This window comes from Peromyscus eremicus, chromosome 6 (assembly GCF_949786415.1).
Source record: "Peromyscus eremicus chromosome 6, PerEre_H2_v1, whole genome shotgun sequence".
NCBI lineage: Eukaryota > Metazoa > Chordata > Mammalia > Rodentia > Cricetidae > Peromyscus > Peromyscus eremicus.
Window position 1 is genome coordinate 24,994,698 of NC_081421.1, and position 25,187 is coordinate 25,019,884.

At 44.7% G+C, this 25,187-nt stretch overlaps 1 protein-coding gene across 1 annotated transcript in view; it reads left to right on the plus strand.

The window, feature by feature from the left end:
- Positions 1-12,451: 12,451 nt before the first annotated feature.
- Positions 12,452-25,187, plus strand: part of Nceh1 (neutral cholesterol ester hydrolase 1) — a 76,721-nt gene continuing 63,985 nt past the window's right edge. The window contains exon 1 of the mRNA XM_059265282.1: positions 12,452-12,659. Coding sequence (XP_059121265.1) covers positions 12,522-12,659 — 138 coding nt within the window. The 5' untranslated portion in view covers positions 12,452-12,521. The remainder of the gene's footprint in view (positions 12,660-25,187) is intronic.

The following is a 25,187-nucleotide window of genomic DNA, read 5'->3' on the forward strand; positions in this document are numbered from 1 at the left end:
GGTGGCATGCCCTGCAGTCTCAGCACTGGGGAGGTAGAGAGAGGCAGGGGAATCAGGAATTAAAGTCATGAGATCCTGTTTCAAAACATTATCACACCAAAAACAAAATAGCCAGGCAGTTTTCATAACACCACAAAGCAAATCAGCGTAACTATTTACTTATTAGGCATTTACCTTTGAGGTGCTGTGCTGGGCACTAGGAATAAAACTATGAAACACATTGATGTGATCTTATTACAATTCTTTTGAAAACAGGACCCCATGAAGCCCAGTCTTCTTCAGATTTGCGGTAGAGCTAATAAAATGGCGGCCTTCCAAGTGAAGGGACTGCAGGTGTGTGCCAGCATGCCCAGTCTGCGCTGTGCTGGAGTTAAACCGGGGCTTTATGGATGCTAGGCGATCACTCTACCAACCCCAGCCTCAGAAAACACTAATCCTATCCCAGCGCTTTCATTTTTGTACAACTGGAAAACACGAAGCTTTATATCTGTACTAATTATCTGTAATAGAGAGGCAGTTTTGGTTAATATATGTAAAAAAGGAAATGTTTCCCTAATGAACACTAATATGAAGGTTGTGGTGCTAGATCCAGTCGCCGTGGAAATGGAAAATGCTCTAGCTCATTATTTTCACCTTTTTTCACACCCAGTTGAGCTTATTTTATGGAAGCTATTAAAATATTGGGCTATTTTCTCCTTCATTAAACATAATTTTCTTTAATTTTTCATTAACGTTTTGCATGCTTCTTCCTTGAAGATTAAACAGAGTCATTACATATACTATTTGTATAATTAAGATCATTATCAGTAATTTCAAATTACATTGTTTCCTTGTTCCAAATTAAATTCCTTTTCTTGGTGGTGGTGGTGGTTTTATTGTTGTTGTCTTATCTTCAGGAAGGTGAGTGATGTAGGAATTGACACAGCACTACTCCTGAGAGTGTGGATGTGACATTAGAGGCCCAGCTGAGTGAGCATCACTTGACTTGGTTTTTTTTTTTTTTTTGAGACTGGTCTCATGCAGCCCAGGCCAACTTGAGTTCACTATGTAGCCAAAAATGACCTTGAATTCCTAATTCTCCTGTCTCCACCTCCTCCCAAGTCTGGACTTGGACCTTGGCTTGTGGTGTGAGTGACATAAGTCTCAGTATGTTGCCCTGGCAGTCCTGGAACTTGCCACCTAGACCAGATCGGCCTTAGATTTCTCCAGATCTGCCTCCTGAGTACTAGGAATAAAACTAGGAATAAAACAGGCATGCACCACCATCCCTGGCCTACATTGACAGTTCTTTTTGTTTTTTTGTTTTCAAAAAGTTGTGAATGTGTGGTGGGAATCTAGTAGAGTCACTGTATCTAGGGCGTGTATTAGTGTTTGTTGAAGGTACCTGGACCTTGAGGAAATTGTGTAGAGAACAGTTATGATTTATAGAGTTGTTTTTTTTTAACTTGAAGGGGTTATACGTCTATTGCAGATCTTTGATCACATGACTAACCAGGCACACTTGGAGGTCTTTATTATTGGATACAGCAAACACTGTACAATAAAGACTAAAGGTTGTGAGGGTGTGATGGTTTTCTTCAGATAACATGTAGAAAAAATCAGAGGGGCTTTTGACACGAGGAACTTGTTGGATCCCAAACACAGGCTTTATGTACAGCCAATAAATGTGCTTCTGAACAGTGGTTCAGGGTTCAGTTCTCAGAAACTGTTCCTCCCTGCTGCCAGAGCCTAAATTACATTCTAGGGTGTCTCTCCTTCTTTGAAGGGCCTGCACAACACAGAACACCTGACATGAATGTAGGTTGTTTTTACAGTTTGAAACCTTTGCTGTGCCCTGTCTGTTCATTGTGAAACTTTTGGTGTTCTACGAGTTTTCAATGGTGTACACCCAAGCTCTGCCCAAGAATGGTCCAAGTCTTTTACCATCTCTCCCCCAAAAGCTGAAAGCACAAACACTGTAAAGATACCATTTATTTACTTACGTGTTTGTTCCAAGTATGTGCACTGTACAGCACGTGGAGATCAGTTCCCTCCCTCCACCATGTGGACCTCTGGGATCCAGCTCAGGTGCTCAGGCTTGGCGGCAAGCACCTCCACCTGCTCAGACATCTCACTGCTCAACAAGCTTGTATTTGTTCAAGGAAAGGAGGGCGAGAGTTCTGTCTCCTGGAAACCCTGGGACACCTTAAAGTAGAAACCTCTTCATCAGAGAGTTCAAAATAAAACAAAGCCAACAAAAAATGGAGCAAGTAAGTAATAATAATAATTTTAAAAGCTATAAGGATGAGAGGATGAGTGAGGAGAACCAAGAGTTCAGGGCCAGCTCTATGTGGTCACACACACCTTTAGTCCTAGTTGTTTTGGGGAGGCAGATCTCTGTCAGTTTTGTAGCCAGCCTGGTTTATACAGCAAGTCCCAAGCCAGCCTAAGGTACACAGTGAGACAGAAAGAAAGAAAGAAAGAAAGAAAGAAAGAAAGAAAGAAAGAAAGAAAGAAAGAAAGAAAGAAAGAAAGAAAGAAAGGGAAAGAGCAAAAAGAAAAGAAAAAAGTTCATGGCCAGTCTTGTCTGTGTAGCAGTTTCCAAACCTGCCTGGGCTACAGTGATAATTTGTCTCAAAAAAGAGAGAGATAGGGAAGAGGGAAAGAAAGAGAAAAGAAAAGAGAAAAAAATCTAGCTGGGCATAGAAAATGCACTTATTTAAAAAAATATACAAAACAAAAAAGATAATCTTGTTTTGTGTTTTTTCAGAGAGGGTCTCATGTAGCTCAGGCTAGCCTCTAACTAAGTATGTATCCAATGCTTGCCTTGAGCCCCTGATCCTCCTGCCTCTGCCTCCTGAGTGTTGGAGCTACAAATATTTGCCAACCACCACACCAGGTTCATAATTATTAAAATCATATGTCTAATAGATTGATTACCTTAGGTGTGCATGCTGGGGACCACTGTAATCCCAGTGCTGGAGGAGATCAGGGGAAAAGATTGTAAGTTTCAGGCTAGCCTGGGCTAAAAATAAGCAAATAAAAATCTCAAATTTTGGACTGGAGAGATGGCTCAGCAGTTAAGAGCATTGGCTGCTCTTCCAGGGGTCCTGAGTTCAATTCCCAGCAACCACATGGTGGCTCACAACCATCTGTAATGAGATCTGGTGCCCTCTTCTGGTGTGCAGACAGAACACTGTATACATAATAAATAAATAAATCTTTTTTTAAAAAAAAAGAATCTCGAATTTTCTTTTTTTTTTCCGGAGCTGAGGACCGAACCCAGGGCTTTGCACTTGCTAAGCAAGCTCTCTACCACTGAGCTAAATCCCCAACCTCTCGAATTTTATATATACATCTAACAAACTAAAATTATAAAATTATGTTTATAGCAAAGACTATTACTATTTTTAAACTTCTACCTGTTAAAGTATTAAGTTTGTGGATATAAATGTGTGCTTTTTATTTTTTCTGTATGATTATCATTATTAATTGTGATTCCTCTTAGATGTTGCCTCCCTAGAATAATGAAAATGTTGATTACCTTTAGAGTTATGTTACCAAATGAAGATGCAAGAGTGACCAATACATACTAGCCCAAGTTCTGGAGGGCCAGCACACTGGGCCTGGCTCTACCTCCCAGAGCTGAGCTTCTGACTCACACAGTTATATTTCTTCTTACACTTATTTTTGCATCAAATAGTCTAAAGTAGAACTTAGATCTTTAATGTAGGTGGGATGATAATAAGAACAGACACCACGTTAGAATTTTAGTTTACATCAAGATCTTACAAAAATAAGCAACATGGGGTATTGTGACCTACACCTACAACCCTGGCACTCAGGAGGTGGGTGCAAGAGAATTTCCAGTTCCAGGTAGGCTGAACAGCTTAGCAAGACCTTGTCTCAAACTGAAAATTTCAGAGTGTAGCTAGGAATATAGCTCAGCGGTAGAATGCTTGCTCAGGATTCATGTGAGGCCTTTGTACTGAGGAAAACGTAAGTTCACTACGACAGAAGCAAGAGTACAATCTAAACTTCCAAAGCAAATCTCTAAGATGAAATACTCCCCACATTTAAAAAAAGAAAATTCTCTGTTCCCCATCCCAGGCGGCGTTGTGCAGGCTGCAATGGAAAAGGCCCCAGTAGATTTACTCAGCACTGGGTCCTGCACGCTACAGTGCTGACTGAATGGGCAGGATGTGCCGTAGCGGCATAGCTGTTACGAGGGAACTAAGTGCTTGCTGACTGGATTCGAGGCCTGCTCCAGAATATGGAATCCAAGTTTGTACTGTAATCCTGGTCAAAAACCCATGGCTGAGGAGGTCCTAGGTCCTAGGGCAAAATCTGCTACTGTTATCTGGTTCAGTGGTCATGTTGTCAAACCGCCTTCTAAATACTTATGCTTATACCTACAGACACGGCTGTTCTCAACCTTGGTCACAGATACTTCTGGTCATAGGAACTTCTTTATGCGATGGGCAGTCAGTCAATGCAGAGGAGACATAATTGATCAAAGTACTGAGAATAAGAGACTGAGTGCTCCTAGCTAATTAACGTGACCCGTCTTTATCCAGTCTCCCCACACTCTCCTACTGCAACTCTGCCCACCCTCCCCAACCCTGACAAGGCTCCAGAAATAGCTCAGAAGAGGAGGAAGAAAGAATGTAAGAGCTGGAGGAGGCTATGAAAGGCGGACTTCTGGACATGACATTGCTACCACACACACGAACTTACAGCTGTGTGGTTACTGGCACAAGACTAGCGTGAGATCAACCCAGCCAGAATTCAAGCATAGATGGGGGAAGGTGATCTCCAGGCCCTACCCCTTCCTGAGGAGCTGGTGGAGGAGGGGGAATCAACTGATAAGTTCCAACTGATAGGTGTCCCACCCTCCAGTGGATGACCCCGCCCACACCCCACCCACACTCACCCATGGACAGCACTCATTGGACTTAGTGGGTTATCAAGAAGAGGAAGAGGAGGAGGAGGAAGATATGAAGTTGGGAGGATGACCTGTTGGGAACGATTTGGGGGAGAGAATTGGGGGTGGATATGATCATGAGTTACTGTGTATGTATATGCAATTCTCAAAAATAAAGAAAAGGCATAATTAGGAAAAGTTCTTCCGAGGACCTGAGAATGGACACTGAAGCCTGGGCATCTGAGACACATCATCTTCCTCCGATCCACAACCTTCAGTCCTAAGACACATTTAAAAAAGGAAACAGGGCAGCCAGGAGCTGCTTCTAACTGGGTCACTAAAACCCTATGTTTCACTGTGGGAACACATTACCATAGGTGAAAAAGCATGAAAACTCATAACCAACCCGCAGGCCAGACCTCTGGCTTGCTCTTCTGTGGGCTGCATATGAGCATTGTTATTTCTGGCCTTTACTCTGTGTTATTCTCACTTTCAGACTGTCAATATTTCAAATATTCAAATCTCCATCTCTACCTCAGATCTCTCCTGAGGTGCAAATTCATACACTGAACTGCCCACCAGAGTCTCCCTTTGAAAATATAAGTTTTCAAAACAAGAAAGAAAACACAAGTTTTTAAACTTTAATTTCAAAAAGTGCAATACTGCCTTTTCCCCAGAGACCTTCCTTTCTGTCGTAGTCACTGTTCTACTGCTGTGAAAAGACACCATGACCAAGGCAACTCTTACGAAAGAAAGCATTTAATTGGGGGCTGGCTTACCGTTTCAGAGGGTGAGTCCATAAGCATCATGGTGGGCAGCAGGCAGCACGCAGGCAGATGGTGCAGTAGTAGCTGAGAGCTACACCTTCATCTTTAGGCAGACAGAAAGAGAGAGTCTAGCCCTGCATGGGCCTTTGAAACCTCAAAGCCCACTCCCCACCCAGGACACACTTCCTCCAACAAGGCCACACGAATCCTTCTAATCTTTCCAAATACTGCCACTCACTAATGACAAAGCATTCAAAACTACAAGTCTATGGAGGCAATTTTATTCAAACTGCCACACACTCCTAGTAATTTCCTCCTGTTTTGATTTTGTCTGTTTCTTTGTCTTGATACAAGGTCTCATGTAGCCCAGGCTGGCTATAAACTATTAGCAAATGACCTTGAATTTCAGTATCTCCTGCTGAGATTACAGGTGTGTACCAACCCCCAGCAACTCTCCTGTGGGTACCATCTCCCCAGTTGCCCATAACTCTGGAAACCTTGGCCTCCTGCAACATTCTTCCCTTTCCCAAAGCTGTGATCACAATCCTCTACATGATGCGCTTCTCAAATCCATCAGCTCAGCTAGGCTTTTGTAGTTCATGCCTATATTAGTAAGGGGCTAAGACAGGAGGGTCTCCAGTTCAAAGTGAGCTCGGCTATAAGGCAAGACAGTGTCTCTAGAATCTAAAACAAACTAAATCAAGACAAAATAAACCCACATTTTCCAGCCCTTCTTCAGGCTACCATCCTTTCTTCCTGCCAACTAGCAGCCACTCAGTAAGAGAGTTACATCTTGGAAAACGCAAATCTGAAGACAGTACCCAGTCTCTAGCCCTCAAGACAACTTAATCTGCAGAGCTTGGCAAGCAAGCCTCTCTCTCCTCACCATCTAGATGTCTAACTGCTCCTGTGGCAAAGGCAAAAGCTCTGCCCTGAGTTCACTGGGTAGCAGAGGGCAGGAAGGAACTGCTTTCCGACGGAGGAAATTTAAGTGTGCTGTATTAATCAGGATTCTCTGGAAGAATAGAACTGATAGATAAAATGAATATATATATACATATATATGTGTGTGTGTGTACTTATATATATAATAAATTATACATCACACATATGATTTATTAGAGTGGCTTACAGGCTGTGGTCCAACTAGTCCAACAATGGCTGTATCCCAACAGAACATCCAAGAATCCAGTAGTTGTTCAGTCTATGAGGCTGGATGTCTCAGCAGGTCTTTAGTGTATGTCAGGATCCCGAAGAAGTAGGTTCTAATAACGGTGAAGGAATGCCTCAGGAGCATGATTGCCAAAGACAATGAGTGACAGGAGAAGGTGTGGCCTAGATTTTGGGTAGGTCTTCTGACCTCAAATGATCTGGATTTAATGTGGGTCTTCCTACCTCAAATGATCCAATTAACCAAAATTCCTTTGTGGGTGTGTCCAGATGCTTGTGTTTTTTAGTTTTTATTCTAGATATAGTCAAGTTGACAACCAAGAATAGCCATCCCATGTGAATACCTTGGAACAAATGGTAACTTTACATCTGCCAGGTTATGTTCCTCAAGTTAGTGAAAATTTCCATTTACAAAAAGCTACATCTACAAAGAAACTGATCCACTAGGCATTGTGGTGCAAGCCTGTAATCTCAGCATCGGGGACCTCAGCATCGGGGACCTCAGCGTCGGTGACCTCAGCATCGGGGACCTCAGCATCGGGGACCTCAGCGTCGGTGACCTCAGCGTCGGGGACCTCAGCATCGGGGACCTCAACATCGAGGACCTCAGCATCAGCGACCTCAGCATCGGTGTGCACATGGAAGCTGAGGACATCGGTGTCCTGCTCTATTGCTCTCTCTCTGAGAAAGCCTCTAACTGAACCTGGAGCCAGCCTGACAGCCAGCAAGCCCCAGCCATCTTTTGTCTCTACCTCCTACAGGACCGAGGTTACAGGTACGTGGGGGTGCACCGTGGCTTTCTACTTGGGGGCGATGGACTCAAACTCAGGTCTTCAAGTCTGCACTGCATTCTTACCCACTGAGCCTTCTCTCCACTTCCTGGCTGGTTTGTTTTTTTAAGGAAAAAAAAAGTAGAGTGCAATTAGATCCTCATCTTACAACTCATACACATTCACTTCAAATAGACTAAAGACTTAAATATGACAACTGAACTCTTTACATAGTTGATGAGAACATAAGAGAGAGTGTCATGACATCTGTTTGGGAAACAAATATTGTGACATAAACCAAAAGGCACAGAAATATAAAAACAAGATTTCATAAAGCCAAAGAGCTTCCATATAGCAAATAATCTCCAGAGTGCACACGTAAGGCAGAGAATCTAAGGTTGTGTTTTAAACCCGTACATGTGACAAGAGGTAAATGTCCAGAATATACCTAAGGTGAAGGACAACCAACCTGATGAAAATGGGGAAAGGCATGTCTGAAGGGAAGATACAGAATATCCAGCAGTATATTAGTAAGTACATCATTCCTAATCCTGAGGAGAATACATACTAAAGATACAGAGTTTAAATCTCACAAATGACTGATGGGCTACTACTGAACACAGAAGACTTCTTGGTGAAAAAAGAGGCCTTTGAGAACAGTTGAGGGACACAAACGTGTCTGTGGTATTACACAGGCTTCTACTTACTGTTAAGGGAGGTGGGAACTAAAGACAGCCCAAGATAGTCTGGCTCCAGATCTGCACCATTCCAGGCCTCCACAAGCAGTTCTAATGAGTTAAGCAGCATTAAAGAAACTTTGACGTACTTGTGGCTTTTTCCCCCTTGGATTCAGTTTATAAAATAATCAAATGGTATTTGCTCAGAAAGGCTCCTGAGCATCCAATACAGTATTGTAGCCAAGTTAATCGTATGCTTTAAGATCATTTCAAACTATGTACCACGTGCCTGGATTGTTGGACTTAACTTGCCTTTAAGAAGACGATGCAGTCAATCGTGCCATACCTTGGAGCTCCCCGTACAATCAGCTTTTATAAGCTGAGCGGTAGCTTTAATCTTAAACCTTGTGCCCTATTTCTCCTGCATAACTTCTCCATGTCTCTGAACCAGAGCAAAATAAGTGTGTAAGGGGTGGTACTTAGGCCCGAGACCACCACTGAAAATAATGACTTGAAAACAATGAATGACCCACAGAAAATGTTGGAAGTGCACACTTTGATAATATCTATTTGTGGCTTTGCTTGCTGCACTGAGTCATCAGGAAATTCAGAAAATCAAATTTCTTCGAGAAGTAAAACTCCTGTAATAGAGTAAGACAAAGTTCCTCCATCCTTTCCCATGCCGTATTTGATCTGCTGTTCAATAAATAGAGAGGAAGCTCATTTGTTAGGGGGACCAGGCTCACTCTCGGATAGTCTACTCAGGAGTCAGTCTCCTTTCCTTACATGGTACTGCCATAGCCAAAAATGACCTTGAAATTCTGATCTGCCTACTTGGTGAGTGCTGGGCTTATAAGCACGTGCCGACACACCCCGTCCTTGTCATTGGGAGGAGCAAAGCCAGGGGGTTTTGCATGATGGACAAGCATTACATCAAGAGAGCTTTATCCTCGGGTTGTACTCTCATTTCCCAGCAGTAGCTGTGAGTGATAAAACATCATGAGCCCTGGATATGGATTCAGCTGAAATCCCAGCGATCACCAGATGGATGGCTAGGAGTAACTCTGCCTTCCTTCCTTCCTTTCTTCTTTCCTTCCTTCCTTCCTTCCTTCCTTCCTTCCTCCCTTCCTTTTCTTCCCTTTCTTTGACAAGATCTCACTATGTAGTCCTGGCTGGTCTGGGACTCACTATGTAGACCAGGCTGTCCTCAAACTCAGACATTCTCCTGCCTCAGCTCCTCAAGTTCTGGGATTGAAAGTGTGTGCCACTATGCCTGTCTACTTCTTTCAATGCCTCTGTTTTCAGAGCAACAATAGTGCTTCCCAGAACTGTTATGAAACTAAACAAATTGATCCTTTTGGAGTGCTTACCCTAGAATGCAGCTCACAATAAGCACTCTGTATATCCGCTATTGTTGCTATTATTTGGCTTCCCTTGTGTGTTTTCCATGCACTTCACAATCACCCCCCAACTATGAGACACAAAAAAATTAAACAGAGCAAGTGTCGCCTGTTAACAAATGACAGTAACCGTCCTTGGGAAATTCAGGTAGGTAGAGGTTAGACAGAACCGGGCTGGACCAGGCTCTATGGAAGCCTGTCTCAGAGATCCAAAATGTGTGTGTGTGTGTGTGTGTGTGTGTGTGTGTGTGTGTGTGTGTGTGTGTCTTACTTGCTACAGGTAGTGGCAAATGCCTGTAAACTCAGTGTTGTAGAGTCTGAGGCAGGAGGTTGGTTTTATGCTAGCCTGCGTTCCTGTCTCAGAAAAATCCGAGGGTTAGGATGCAGCTCAGCTGTAAATAAAATGCTTGTCTGACATGCAAAGCCCTGGATTCAGTCACCAGCGCAGAATAAAAGAGACTTTGTGGTCTTGTTCTCCAGCTCTTCTAGTTCTTGGTGTGGGCTAGGTGTTATTTGTGGAGTGAATGAAGTAATAGAAATGAGTGATGAAAAAAGGGCTTTAGTTTATCTTAATTAGTGTCATAAAAGCTATCAAAAAGAACAAAACCCCTTTCCAAGCTATGAAGGAAGCACCAAGAACTAGAGAAGTTTCTTAAAACAATAACAACAAACCATTTAGGGCTGGAGAGATGGTAGTTAAGAGCTCACTTTTGCAAGGGTCTTGCAAAGGACCAGTGCAAACCATTTAGGGCTGGAGAGATGGTAGTTAAGAGCTCACTTTTGCAAGGGTCTTGCAAAGGACCAGTGTGGTGGTATTTTATTTGTGCTGAAGTGTGGTGATATTTTATTTGTGCGTTAATAAATAATAATAATAAAGCTTGCCTGGAGATCGAGGGGGAAAGGCCAGCCACTTTAAGTAAACAAAAAAGTCAGGCCGCACACACCCTTAATCCCTTAGCAGGCAGGATCTCTGTGTGTTCAAGGCCACACTAGGGAACCAAGCCAAGCGTAGTGATACACGCCTTTAATCCCAATACCTACCATAGAGACCTGGAGGTCTATAAAGACAGATAGCGACAGAGCTGTGTAGGAAGAGGAAGTGAGGTAGCTGGGCTAAGAGCCAATGAGAGGGCAGAAAAGCAAGGCATGTAAGCCTGGGTAGACAGGAAGTCACGCTCTTCGGAAGCTGTGGAGTTGGTGAGGTGAGGTTAGCTAGTGGCTTTTCATATTTCCCTGATCTCTCTAAGGCTTTAACCCAAATTTCTGGCTCTGTGTTTTTTATTTAATAAGACAATTTTGAAATTTGTCTACAGACCAGACTTCAGTTCCCATCACACATGTCAAGATGCTCACACTTATCTGTAACTCCAGCTCCAGGGGAGCTGTTCTCTTCTGGCCTCCACGGATACTTGCTCTTATGTGCACATTTCCACACACTGATACACACAACACATAATTAAAGACAAATATTTTAAAAGATTTATTTATTTATTATATGTACTGTGTTCTGTCTGCATGTATGTCTGCATGCCAGAAGAGGGTATCAGATCTCATTACAGATGGTTGTGAGTCACATGTGGTTGCTGGGAATTGAACTTAGGACCTCTGGAAGAACAAACAGTGCCCCCAACCTCTGAGCCATCTCTCTAACCTACAAATAAATATTTTAAAATAAAATCTTTGCTTTACTTATTACATAGTGCTGAAGACTAAACCAAGGTTTGTGCATGCTGGACAAGCACTCTATCATCGGCCCTCCTTTTTCATTATTTTTCCCCAGCAAGTTTTCACCCAGGCTGGTCTCAAACCCTGGTCCTCCTGTTTCTATCTCCCCAGTTCTGTAATTACCAACCCCATCACCATGCCCAGTGAGAATGGGATTTGGAAGCAAAGACATGAGGCTAGCTATACTGGTCTTGTTTGAGCTATGAGAAATCATAGTGTCTGTCTGTCTGTCTGTCTGTCTGTGTTATAGCCACCCCCTGCCTGCCATCCCCTGAGATAGATTCTCATGTAGCCCTGTAGCCCTGGCTGGCTATGTGGACCAGGCTGGTCTCAAGTTCACAGAACTCTGCCTGCCTCTGCCCCATTAAGTGCTGGGATTAAAGACGTGCCACCGCCTTGCACAGCAACTCTCTTTTTGAACCACTTACTGAATGTATATTCCATTCCAAGTTTTCCTCTAGAGAGAGGATTTTTGTTATCTTTGGCAATAGTATCTCCGTTTTGGATCAGATGATTTATATGCTCTGGAAGTTGCACAATGCAATTACTTGAGTTTTCTATTTGTTTGTTTAATATTTTGGTTTTCTTGAGACAGGGTCTCTAGGCTAGCCCAGGATGGCCTCAAACTTGCCATGTAGTTCAGGATGACCTTGACCTTGGTCCTCATGCTCCTACCTTTCAAAACAGGTATGTGTGCTAAACTCAACTTATTGTTTGATTGTTTGTTTTTTTGTTACTGTTAGTTTTTTTCTTCTGAGACTGCTTCAAGCGGCTCAGGCTGGCCTGGAACCCCTTTGCGAACCTTCAGAAGGCAGCTTGGCATCACAGGCGGTCATACTCACAGTGCCCGCCAGGGGTTGCTGTGCGTCCTCTGGGCGCGGCAGCACCATCTCGCTTCCTGCAACCTGGCGAGCCCGCAGCCCTTCGCAAGGACACCGCGGAGGGGGCACATCCGCGCTCCCACTTCCTCCCGACACAGGCTGTGATTGGCTCGCAGCCTTAAGAGGAACACGTGAAGCAGCAGCTGAGGCCGGCAGAAACTTACTGGCCGTCTCCGGGTAGCATCGCACCGTACCGCGGTCATCTCCGGACAGCCCGGCCTGGGGACAATGAGGTCGTCGTGCGTCCTACTGGCCGCGCTGTTGGCGCTGGCCGCCTACTACGTGTACATCCCACTGCCCGGCGCGGTGTCCGACCCTTGGAAACTGATGCTGCTGGACGCCACTTTCCGCGGCGCGCAGCAAGTGGTGAGCAGAGCGAAGGGGATGCTCCGTGTCGCCCCTGCTCCCCCGAACGAAACCCCCATCGCTTGTCCAGGTTGCCCGTGGGCCCATTGCGGGTATCTCATTTACATCCTTGCACTGCAGTAGGGATACCCCAGGTCGCCCGTGTTCCCGTGAACGCGCATCTCCCCTCCCCTTCGCTTCTTCCGATCCCCCGGGCGCTGAGGGTGTCGTGTTTGCATCTTTGCAGTTCAGTGGGGACACTCAGTGTCACCCGTGCTTCCCCGAGTGCGCGCTTCCCCAGGACCCCTAGCCCGGTGGTGTTCGCATCCTTATGCGCCCGGAAACAGGTGAAGTTCTCGCCTGGCGTCTCGGTGACAGCTGTTTAACCTTTCCCAGGTGCTAAATAGCGCCCCTGCTTTCTTGATTTTCAGTGTCTTGAGCCAAAGCCTACAGCATTTAAAAAACCACCCCGCCCCCACCCTCGTCGTCCCATCCGCAGGCAGAGGAGGAGTTAAATATTTTTAGCGAAAGGGATTGTGATTCCCCGAAGAGCAAAAGCGGGCGCGGGCAGCTTCCCAATGTCCCCAGGCCCTAGCGCTCCGTTCTGGGGCCAGGAGGAACCGTTCTGACCTTCGGTTCGCTCCCTGGCACCTCTCAGCTCAGCCCAAGAAAAGGAGGCTGGGAGGCTGGAGGCTGTCAAGGTCCTCCTTGGCAGGCTGTGCTTTCTGTTTGCCCGGCAGCGTTTGTTTTGTGTCCTTCGATGTCGGGGAGATAACCTTGGCCTGAGCTAAGGCGATGTGGCCTTCTTTAACCTGATAGGGTGGCATTTCTCTCCACTGTACCCTGCTGGTGTAGGTTGCTTCCCCTCATGGGCAGGACAGTGTAACTATTTGGTTTATTTCGTCGTAGGAGGATTGTTTTTAGTATCAGAAGCAGTCTGCAGCCAAGGCTGAACCCCACGAGTGGATAGTATTTTTGAGTAGTCTATATTATCCAGGTTCCCAACACTCCTCCACAACCAAGTCACCCTCTACCTCTGCCCGATACTGAGCCTTAATACTGGCGGTTTTTTGGTTTGTTTGTTTGTTTGTTTGTTTGTTTGTTTTTTTGAGACAAGATTTTGCTGTGTAATCCTGGCTGTCCTGGAACTCAGTTCTGTAGACCAGGCTGGCTTAGAAATCAGATATCCGCCTGCCTCTACCTCCTTAGTGCTGGGACTAAAGGCGTGAGCCACAACCACCCAGCTCTGTTTTTGTTTTTGTTTATTTTTTAAAGTATGTGAACATGCATTACATTTTATTATTATTTATTCTATGTAGGGGTGTTTTGCCTGCATGTTTGTGTACCACGTGGGTGCCGTGCCCAAGCAGGCCAGAAGAGGGTGTTGGATTACGTGGGACTGTATTTACAGAGGGTTGTGAGCCTCCATGTGGGTTCTGGGAATGAACCCAGGGCCAGTGCTCTTAACCATAAGCTCCAGATGGTTTTTGTTTTTTGCTTGTTTTGTAGACAGGGTCTCAGTATGCAGCTCTGTCTGGCCTGGAACACACTGAGTAGCTGAGTGTGATCGTGAACTCTTGACCCCGCCTCTAGCTCCTGAACGCTGGAATTCTGGGCCTGGACCACCATCTAGACTTTAACAGAGTGTTGACCTGTTGGAACAATGGTGGTCTCTTCTCTACAGGCATACAAGAAAGTCAGTCTTTCCTAGGAAGCCCTCGTGAAGTGAGTGTGCACCTTACAAGTAACATCTTTCGAAGATTCTGGAGAATAAAGGGTGTTTACTGGGCTGGGTTGGCCATCTTTAGTAAGTCAGAATAAGGAAAGAATGCTGTATTGGCACCAAGGTGCTTCATCTTTTCTTGTTTTAGGTCACTGAAGGACTCTTCCTTATAGTAATTTAGGAAAAGCCCAGGTTTGGAGGGAAGGTTTTCTTTCCCAGCTTGCCCTTCAGATCACAGGGCAAGGCTGTGCCAGCCTTCTGTGGTATGCCTTCCAGCATGCTGGGTATGTGTGATGCCAGGTACTCCCAGCAGCCGAGGAGGTAATGAGTGTTCTCATCTGGTGCTGGCTTGCGAGAGGGTTTTCAGTCAGAGTGTGGCTCTGGTCACCTTCCTGCTAAACTGAAAATATTAGCAAGACATTCAGACCAGATGAAAGCATATTTTACCTGGAAAGCAATTTCCCTGAATTTTCCCCCAAAAAGGGGTTAGACTCAGGGTTCTGTATGTGCTGGGCAAACAGTGGACAAGTGAGCTACACCCTGGCCCAGTTATGTTTGTGAGTCTCTCTCTCTCTCTCTCTCTCTCTCTCTCTCTCTCTCTCTCTCTCTCTCACTCACTCACTCACTCACTACGTAGCTCTAGCTGGCTTGGACCTCACTATGTAGATCAGATTGGCCTTGAATTCACAGAGATCTTCCTGCCTCTGCCTCCCAAGTGCTGGGATTAAAAGTGTGTACCACCACGCCCCTCAACTGTTGTTATAATTTTATTTGGTTGGTTGGTTGGATCTCTCACTGTATGTAGGACAGACTGACCTGGAATTTACTGTGTGGGCCACAAGCAGGCTTCAAGTTCCTGGAAGTTCTCCATGTGGAGATTGCAGACCTGTCCCCACTATGTGCCGTGTATGTGTGGACGTGTGTTGTTGTTTGATAAAGTGTGTCATGTAGTTGAGGCTGGCTATGTAGTCAAGGCTGACTTTAAACTCACAATTCTTCTGTTTTCACATCCCTCGTGTCGGCTTATAAATTGTTCTTTTCTTATTTTTGGTTTTCAGTATCCAGATCTTGCTACTTGTCACAGGCTGGCCTCAAACTTGTTACGTAGTTCAAGCTGGCCTTCAGCTCCTGATCGTCCTGCCTCACCTCCTCAGTGTCCCGAGAGTCTGTTTAAAAGCCTGTAGCCTGTGTGGTGGAGGGAAGCTTTTCTTCTCCAGCATGCCTTCCAAACCACCAGGGCAAGGCTGTGTTGGGGTTCTATGGTGTGCAGAGCTCCACAAGATTGTAGGGGAAATCTGTAGGCTTGTCCGTTTTGTTCAAACACAAGATAAGCTGATTTATTGATACAGGGTGGTGGTGGTGACGCACACCTTAAATCCCAGCGCTAGAGAGGCAGAGGCAGGAGGATCTCTGTGAGTTTGAGGCCAGCCTGCTCTACAGAGTGAGATCCAGGACAATCAGGCTACACAGAGAAAGAAACCCTGTCTTGAAAAACGAAAATCAAAACAAACAGAAAACCTAGACAGCTGTCATGATTTGGCACAACCTTGTTTGCCAAATACTTTTGGGTGAGATGGTTTGGCTCAATTAAAAAAGCAGGTGAAGTTGTTTGAGAGATTAAGCTGGGCCTACTTTCTAACATCAGGAAGTGTGAGTGCAGCGTGGTGTGGTGGTGCACACTTACTTTATCTGCAGTCCTGGGGAGGCAGAGGCGGGCAGATCTCGGTGGGTTTTTTGTTTATGAGGGCTTTGACCTGTAGTTCTCTTTCCTAGTTCTGTCTTTGTGTGGTTTGGGTATCAGGGTAACTGCAGCCTCGTAAAAAGAGTTTAGCAGTGTTCCCTCTGTTTCTATGGTTCAGAACCATTTCAGGAGAATTGGTATTAGCTCGTCTTTGATATTCCGGTAGATTTCCTGGTGAGCTTCAGCCTAACCAGGGCTACGTAGTGAGACCCTGTCTAATACTAATTCCTGTAGGTCCTTCCTTGTTCTTGTGCTTGGCCTCCACCATTTCCTCACTTTTTCTTTGATCTGGTGCCCGCTGTCAGATCACGGCGACAGTGTTTATTGAGCGTTCCTTCCGTGGGGTCCTGGAAGCTGTTCAGCTCGCTCGCTCCCTTTTGCTTTTTGTCGTCTGTGCTTCTTGTAGCAGGGACTGGCCTTGATCCCCTTATCTTCCTGTCTCCAGCTCTCCAGTGCCAGCACTGCCTGAACACTTCTCCTGCCTAGGTCATCCCCCAGGCCACACTCACTCAGAGTTCTGGGGGTTTCCAGTGTTCTTAGCAGTTCTTTTCCCTGTGGTTGTAGAAACCGGGGTTCCAGCCCTGCCAGGCAGGCACTGTGCCGCCGCCGCCGAGCTGTATTGCCAGCCGGGTAAGCGGCCTTTTCTTTAAGACGTCCCCAGGTGATTTCAGTTGTCACAAGCTTGAAAACCATGGTCCTTCCAGCACTCAGGTGGTGGGGCAAGATGATTACTTTAAGTTCAAGGCCAACCTGGGGTACATTCTGATATCTTCTGTCCAAAAAGAAAGAAATCCTCTTAAATTGTACTATGATATAAATAAGACAAAATACTGTTATGGATAATATTTATTTTGATATTATTTGGATATACTATGGATGATATATATTTTGCTTATTAACCTATCCAGGTAATCTAGCATGTATGATTAGGTTATCAGATTAGCTGGGTGATCTTCAATAGTCTAAAGCTGTGGGTCATGACCCCCACAGGGATCACATTATCAGATACCCTGCATATCAGATATTTACATTATAGTTCACAACAGTAGTAAAATTGCAGTTATGAAGTAGCAATGAAATAATTCTATGGTTGGGGTCAGCACAACGTGAGAAACTGTGTTAAAGGGTCACGGCATTGGGAAGGTTGAGAGCCACTGGTCCAGGGAATAAAATGCTAATGAGGCAGATTCAATGTGATAGCAGAGCCATCAGACTTGACAGCAGAAACCACAGTGGCAGTGTGTTTGTGAAGGGCAGGAAGCAGGCAGATGAAGACGGTGCAGCTGGAGACCTGAGGACAGCAAGGAGCCACGTCAGGTTAGGTATGTAAGTGGGCTGGGGCTGTAGCTGGTTGGCAGAGTTGGCCATGCATGAATGAGGTCCAGGGTTCAATCCTTAGCACCACGTAAACCAACACATTTGTGTAATTTCAGCATCCTTATCTACAAAGCATGTCTGAGGCCAGCCTGGGATACAGGGGAAAAAAAAGGAAAAAGTTGTGCAGGTGAAAAGATGGTTAGACATTCAGAGGTGAGCTCTGCTGGCGAGAACATGCAGGACCACTTCCTCTGTGGTTGGCAGTGCCCATCAGAAACCTCTGAAGCATGTTTATTCTTGGCCACCAGACCCTTTGGGTAGAATTTGTTATGTCATGGTGGACATAACAGATTGTCATAGAGGCAAAGCTGTAGCTAGAGATGCAGATGTTACGGGATTGAGAACCTGCTAGTCCAAGTACATGGTCCTTTGTAAGAAATAGAGAAGCTGGGTGGTGGGGCACGCCTTTAATCCCAGCACTCGGGAGACAGGCAGGCGGATCTCTGAGTTCCAGGCCAGCCTGGTCTACAGAGTGAGTTCCAGGACAGCCAAGCTAGGCAGAGAAACCCTGTCTGGGGGTGGGGGGTGGGGACAGAGAAGAAAAAAAAAAAGAAAGGAAGCATTCTGTGTTAAAGGGAAGGGTTGGAGACAGGCTCACTGGTAGGGTGCTTGTAGTGCATGCACTGGTACTTCACTTTGATCCCCAGGACCCTGTAATCATTTAAATGAATGGAAATTCAGGAACAGTAGAAGAGGGAGGTGGGGTGTATGTAGCTCAGTGGTGAGTGCTTGCCTAGCGTTTGTGAGACCTGGAGTTTGATCCCTAAACAACAAGAAGTTAAACTGTGGTCTGCTCATATTTTTGAGTACTATGCAGCTAGAATGTTTATATTGTGAAATAACGTTTAGTGAGTGCTGGGGAGATGACTCAGTCAGCAGAGCAGAATGCTTTTTACGTAAGTATGAGGACCCGAGCTTGCATCCTCAGTGTGCATGTCCATATTCCTAGCTCATGCCTATGTTCCCAACACACGTCTGTATTCACAGCACTATTGAGGCGGAGACAGGAGGATCCCTAGGGCTTTCTGGCCGTCCACTCTAGCTGTGTCTGTTATTTCAAGGTTCCGTGAGAGACCCATGGTGTGTCGGTCATATGAATCTTCTTATGACATAATGTAAAGAAAGGTTACAGAAATGGAGTTTATGCCGATTTCCTCTTATTTTTGAGTGTGGAGCCACACCACCAGGCCATGTCTTCCTTTCTATGGATGACCAAGCGTTTGGACTAGTTGAGCAAAGTTCTTAGATGTCTGCTCACACTTAGAGCTGTAATGTGACCCCACCTGTGCTCTCTGCAGGCCTTGCTGTGCTCCCGTATTGTGTGGGTGTGACTGAAATTACAGCCTAGCTGGAAACTGCAGAGCTCCAGTATACTGACCTTTGTCTTGAGTTTTGAACTGGAAATTCTACCAATCTCGGGTAAATTTTAGCTGTAAGTATAGGAAGTGTTTATTGTGGCTCCTGATTTGAGGGGATACAGTCCACGGGGAAGGGATAGGATGGCAGCCCGAGGCAGCTGCTCACACTGCATCTGTAGTCTGGATGGGATAGGAGCCTGAGGCAGCTGCTCACACTGCATCTGTAGTCTGGATGGGATGGACTTTAAAATATTAGTAAATAAATTTTAATGATGTTCTCTTTGGAAACATTGTGTCACACTGGGCTGGCCTGAAGCCTACTCTGTCCTTAGCGTAGGCTGTGTTTGAACTCGTGATAACTCTCTGCCAGCCTCTGGAACATGGGGACTGTACTTGTGGGCCACCATGCTTGGTAGGAAACAAGTTTGGCATGCCGCCTTCAGACTTGTGATGAAGAATACCGCTTTACGGAAGTTGGAGGGTTCAGTAACCATAGTGATGTGTAGCTGATTTTGTTGAATTTTCTACAGACACAGGGCAGTGGGAGGGCTTTACCTTCAGGGAGGTGTTGGATCGGAACTAGTTCTGACAGGTGAGCAGGTGGAGTTGTGATCTGCAGACAGCACATAGGAAATATTAAGGTCAAATTGATTCACTTACCAGATGTGTAATGCAAGGGCTAATTAATAGACTCCTCTTAATTTTTTTTATCACTTCTGCAAATATAGCCCTGACACAGAGAAGCTTCTTTCTTATGTGATCTTTTGTGAGACAGCCTATCCTATTTTTTACAGGCAGCCCGAGCTTGATCTACATTTCTGTAAAGTGTGGAAGTGTGGTTAAGCATTCATTCTGAAATGTTCTTTTTATGCAGTTTACTCTAAAAATAATGAGCATGAGGCTGGGATGTAGCTGAGCAGTAGAGTGCTTTCCTAGCATGAGTAAGATCCGGATTTTATTCCTAGCATACCAGAGGAAGTGAAGAGTGAGTGAGGGAGGGAGAGAAGGAGGGAAGGAGAGGGAGGGAGAGAGAGGTCTGGTTTTAGCTAGGTATGATGGTATACTTGTATAATCCCGCAAACTAGAAAGGCTGACACAGGAGAAGACAAGTTCAAGGCTAACCTGGGTAACTCAGTAAGACACCTCAAAATAAAAAAACTTAAAGTGAGGGGAGGTCAGGGAGAGATAGGGTAGAGTGTACCTAACAAACACAAGGCCTTGGCTTCAAGCATAGTTCCCAATAATGAATAAATGAATAACTGGCATGTGTTTATCTTGGCCTCCAGTGAGGCTACGTTGAAATATTTGCTTATTTATTTCCTCCATTTTATGCTTATAGAATGAAGATAAGACCTGGTATGGGGTGGCACATATCTATAGGCCCAAACTTGGGAATCTGAAGCAGCAGGATTAAGAGTTCCAGGGTCAGCCTGAGCTGCATAGGAAGGCCCTGTCTCAAAAACAAACAGATGAAAGGATGAAGATGTGGGACCTGGGAATGTGGCTCAGTGGTAGAGTTCTGGTCTACAATGCATGAGTTTCTCGGTTCATTCTCCAGCGTCACAAAAAGGGAAAAGAATGTCATTGAGTTGCCGAGTGACAAACTTGGCAACATTCCCAGGACAATCTAAGATATGTCATATTATGAGATGGTTGCAATATATTTTTTAGTGTTTCTAGAATAAAGTTAAAATCCTACCACCTGGCATCATCATCTCTTATATGTATTTATATATAATGTATATGTATTATATATCATTTGTATATAGTGTGTGTGTGTGTGTGTGTGTGCACATGTGAGTGCTAGGGATTGAACCCAGAACCTCATGCATGCTAAGTGTGTCCTCTATCATTGAGCCACACACTCCTAGGCCTGTTCAATAAAGAAATGTTTATTCTTTTCAGCGTATGTTTGTGGTGAATGCATGTGTGTGTGTGTGTGTGTGTGTGTTCACATGTGTTTGCACACACATGTACAGATGTGTGCCTATGTGAGGAGGCTAGAGGTTGATGTTAGGGATTTTTTAAATATTCTTTATTTTGTATGTATTGCATATATGTGTATGTGATATGTGTAGGCATGCATGTGGAGGTCAGAGGACAACTTACAGGACTCAGTTCTCTCCATCCACTGTGTGGGATCTGAGGGTCAAACTCCAGTCCTCAGGCTTGACGGCAGGTATCTTAACTCACTCAGATGTCTCACTGTCCCCAGCCCAGAATTTTCTGCAATCAAATCTTCCACCTTATTCTTTGAGGCGGCAGGGTCTCTAGGTCAAACCCAGAGCTCTGCTAAGGCTGCTTGCTCTAGCTAGCTTGTTCCAGGGCTTGTTCCAGGGATTCTCTGTCTCTGCCTTCCAAGACTGGGATCACTGGTGAGCCACTGTGCTCACCCGGCATTTACCTGAGTTCTGGGCTCTAAACTCAGGTTCTCTTGTTTACATAGCAAGGGCTTAGCTTAAACCACTGAGCCACCTCCCCAACCCTTAATAAATATTAACTGAGCACCAGTGCTAGGCATGACAGAATAAATGGCAGAATGAACTCATCTAAGTGTATGGCTTTTCTTGGTGAGGTGCAAACAAATATCTACTCATCCAGGATAAAGTACTGTGGTAGTTTGAATGAAAATGGCCCCCATGAGCTCATAGGAATTGGCACTTTTGGGAGGTGTGGCCTTGTTGGAGGAAGTGTGTCACTAGGAGTGGGCTTTGGGGTCTCAAGCCCAAGCCAGGCTCAGTGTCTCTCTCTTTTCCTGCCACCTGCTGATCCAGATGTAGAACTCTCAGGCACCATGTCTGCCTGCATGCTGCCATGCTCCCCACCATGACAACAATGGATGGAACCTCTGAACTGTAAGCCAGTCCCAGTTAAATGTTTTCCTTTATAAGAGTTGCCGTGGTCAGGATGTCTCTTCACAGCAGTAAAACCCTAACAGTCAAAGAAACCATTCCACACCTTGCCTACTGAACTAATGGGTCTAGGAGTATGTTACAGGAGCATGGGTAATTCAAAGGCAGCCGTATCATGGAAAAGCCCGCCCCAGCATGGATGATGGTGCCCTGTAGCTCCCAGAGAAAGTCACCTGTCCCCAGCATTGTTTGCTTGTATTCTCTTGGGGTAGGAGTGTGAATTTTGTAACATTCATGAGCTTCCTGGGCCCTGTGAATTGTCTTTACTTCCTGGGTTCTTAGAAGCTTCCTTCCTGGGTATTTCAGTTAACATGATATAGCTACACAACAAACTTGAGTTGCTGGTTGAATAAGATGTGACTGTCACAGGACTTGATGATAGAACGTAAGTTATAGATGGGGCTTCTATTGGCTTCTGCAATATCTTTGAAAAGGACACAGTCCTAGGGTGAGGGCAGGGTGGTGTACACCTGTAATCCCAGCAGTGGACAGATGGACGCAGGAGGATCAGGAGCTAAGGCTCTGAGACCAAACAACAGACAGTGGCCCTGTAACTGGGGCTTCTCTCCTGTCCTTTGGTATCCAGTCTGTTAGCAAGGCTGGGTGTTGTCCGTACATTTACCATCTTTAAGCGCAGTAAGTGCCTGCTCTCTCAGATCCTGTGCCCTGTGATTTGCGTGGGATTCATTGGGCTACTCCAGGAACACACCAAAATGAAGACAAGTAACTTGCTCGGGATGACAGATGAGGAGGTGAAGAGCCTTGCTCTTGTACTCAGGAGCTTGACCACAGTGCTGACTGACTTTGCACAGGGACCAGCTGAGAAAGGGGAAGTCGGGCACTTACAAGAGAGGGGTGAAAGGGCATGTAGCTGGAGCAACAGTGGATGAATGAGGGGCCTGGGGGGAAATGAGGATAAGGCTGGGAACCTAAAAATGGCTTAGACCAGCTAGGGCCTTAAATGTTTTAAGACGAGAGTGGGGTCAGAGGGAAGCATGATCTGGGTAAGGAGTGGCTTTTTATCCATGGCCAAGAGGGAAGGCAGGAAGTCACGTGGTCAAGTCTGTTTTAGAGTAATCCTCAGCATTTTTTTAGACTCTCATAGCCCAGGGTGGCCAAGAACTCCATGTAGCCACTGATGACCCTGAACTTCTGATCCTCCTGCTTCTCCCTGAAGTGCTGAGAGTGCATGCATGCACCGTCCTGCCCTGTTGATGAGGTGCTGAGAGTGCATGCATGCACCATTCTGCCCTGTTGATGAGGTGCTGAGAGTGCATGCATGCACCATCCTGCCCTGTTGATGAGGTGCTGGCACCCGGGGCTCCACCATGCTAGGCAAGCACTTTCCCAAGTATACCTCCAGTGCTCAGAAATGTGTTTGCTTGTTTGTTTCCTGGTTCCAGTCTGTTGCCAGTGGGGGGCGGGGCGGCTCATACATACTAGGCAAGGACTGCATTACCGAGCTATGCCCCTAGAAGAGTACCCATTGGTAGTGTAGTGTAGATGTAACCAACCTTCTTATTAAATAAGAAACACAGAACCAATGCAAAGAAGAAAGCCAAGAGGTCAGAGCTAAGAGCTAAAACCTTACCCTTCCTCCTGCAGTGGTCCTACCTCTCCGAACTCACTACCCCTGTGTTAATGTCTTTATATAGTGTTCCTGTTCTGCCTTCTCATTGGTTGTAAACCCAACCACATGACCGCCTCGTCACGGCCTGTCTGTATAGGCCTCCAGGTTTTCCTTGCTTGGTATTGAGATTAAAGACATGTGTGTCCAATAATGGCTGTATCCCTGAACACACAGAGACTTACCCAGCTCTGTATACCAAGTGCTGGGATTACAAGTGTATGCCACCACTGCCCTGCTTTCCTATGGCTTGCTAATAGCTCTGACCCCCAGGCAACTTTATTTATTAACATACAAATAACATTTTAATACAAATAAAATATCACCATATTTCCCCTTTTCTATTTTAATAAAAAGGAAAAAAGAAAAAGCTTATAACTAACATAAGAAAAACTATATACAAAAGTACAATAACTATATACAATATATACAAGTAATAAATACCTAAACAATGTCTAGTTCATTTGTATTTGACAAATTCAGAGAAAATAATTCCATTATCTATTCTATTGTATCTAATTCACTTTCTATCCTAATTAATCGTCAACTATAACTAACTAATCTTCAACTCCCTCAGAGACCCAAGAAGGAAATAGTATTAGCTAACAAAAAAATAAAAAATAAAAACAGGAAGTGCATGCAAGCAACTTCCAAAAACTTGTGAGTTGACAGAAACAGCCAGCTGCCTGGACAATCATCTGAGGTTTCTCCGCAGTGTTGGGGCATCATCTTCAGCCTATAGGCTTAGCGTATCTGACAGACTCATTTGTGAAGTAGAATGTACACAAGGTCAACAGTTCAACCTCACATTGGGTGAGAGCAGTCTATATACCAGAAACACCTGAATTCCACTAGTGTCATGTCATGATTCAGGATTTTAAATTCTGGAAATTTTTGATGTTTTTTGAATTCAGCTGTCCATTCTTCTTGGCTATGTGTGTATGTGGCTTCATTTCAGCATCCTGCCATTCTTCTGTTGAGAGGTATGAGCTTAATTACTCTTCAAGAATAACTGTTTCAGCTACCTCCCCATTGCACATCAGAAGCCATCGGCCCACTGCCTGTTCAGCTGCCTTCGAAAAAAAGGGCACTGTACCTTTCCCGGATTGCGAAGGCCACTTCAGGAATGGTGCTATATTGTCCTGGCCTCAGAAGATGCCTTTTGATAAAGCCATATAACCACACTTGTTTTCACAAGAATCAGTAGTCCTTTGTTTCGTGTCCTGTCTGTCAGCAGTTGATTCGAGGATACTTTGTTGTCCAGTGGCTAACTTTTGCTACAATGAAAGTTAACTCCAATTGCAGTTTTTTCAATGCCCATATTTTCTCTGAAGTAGATTGGTACTGTCAGGAACCGACATGTCTCATAGTCATAACAAAAAAGAAAAATTTTCTAAGTTATTAAAACATTTTAAATGCCATATTCTGTAGATCTCTGAAGGGTTTGAAGATAACCTGTCTATCTAAAATATATCTACTCAATCTTGAAAACATACCTAATATAACTACAAGTTCTATTATAATGTCTAACTACTAACTTTCATTTCTTTATATCCTAATAGTTGGTAATAACATTCAAGGATTAGAAAATTGCATTACATTGTTAAATGAATGGTACAATTAGAAATATACATATAGCATTTTCTAACAATATCAATTTCAATATATATAATTTGTATACAATATAAAACAATCCAATCCAATGTAAAGTATTTACGTTTTTTTTCTTTCTTTCTTTCTCTTTTTTTTTAAAATAAGAACCTTAAATCTAATCTCCTTTGCTTAGCCCTTTTCCTCACCCTTTACAACAA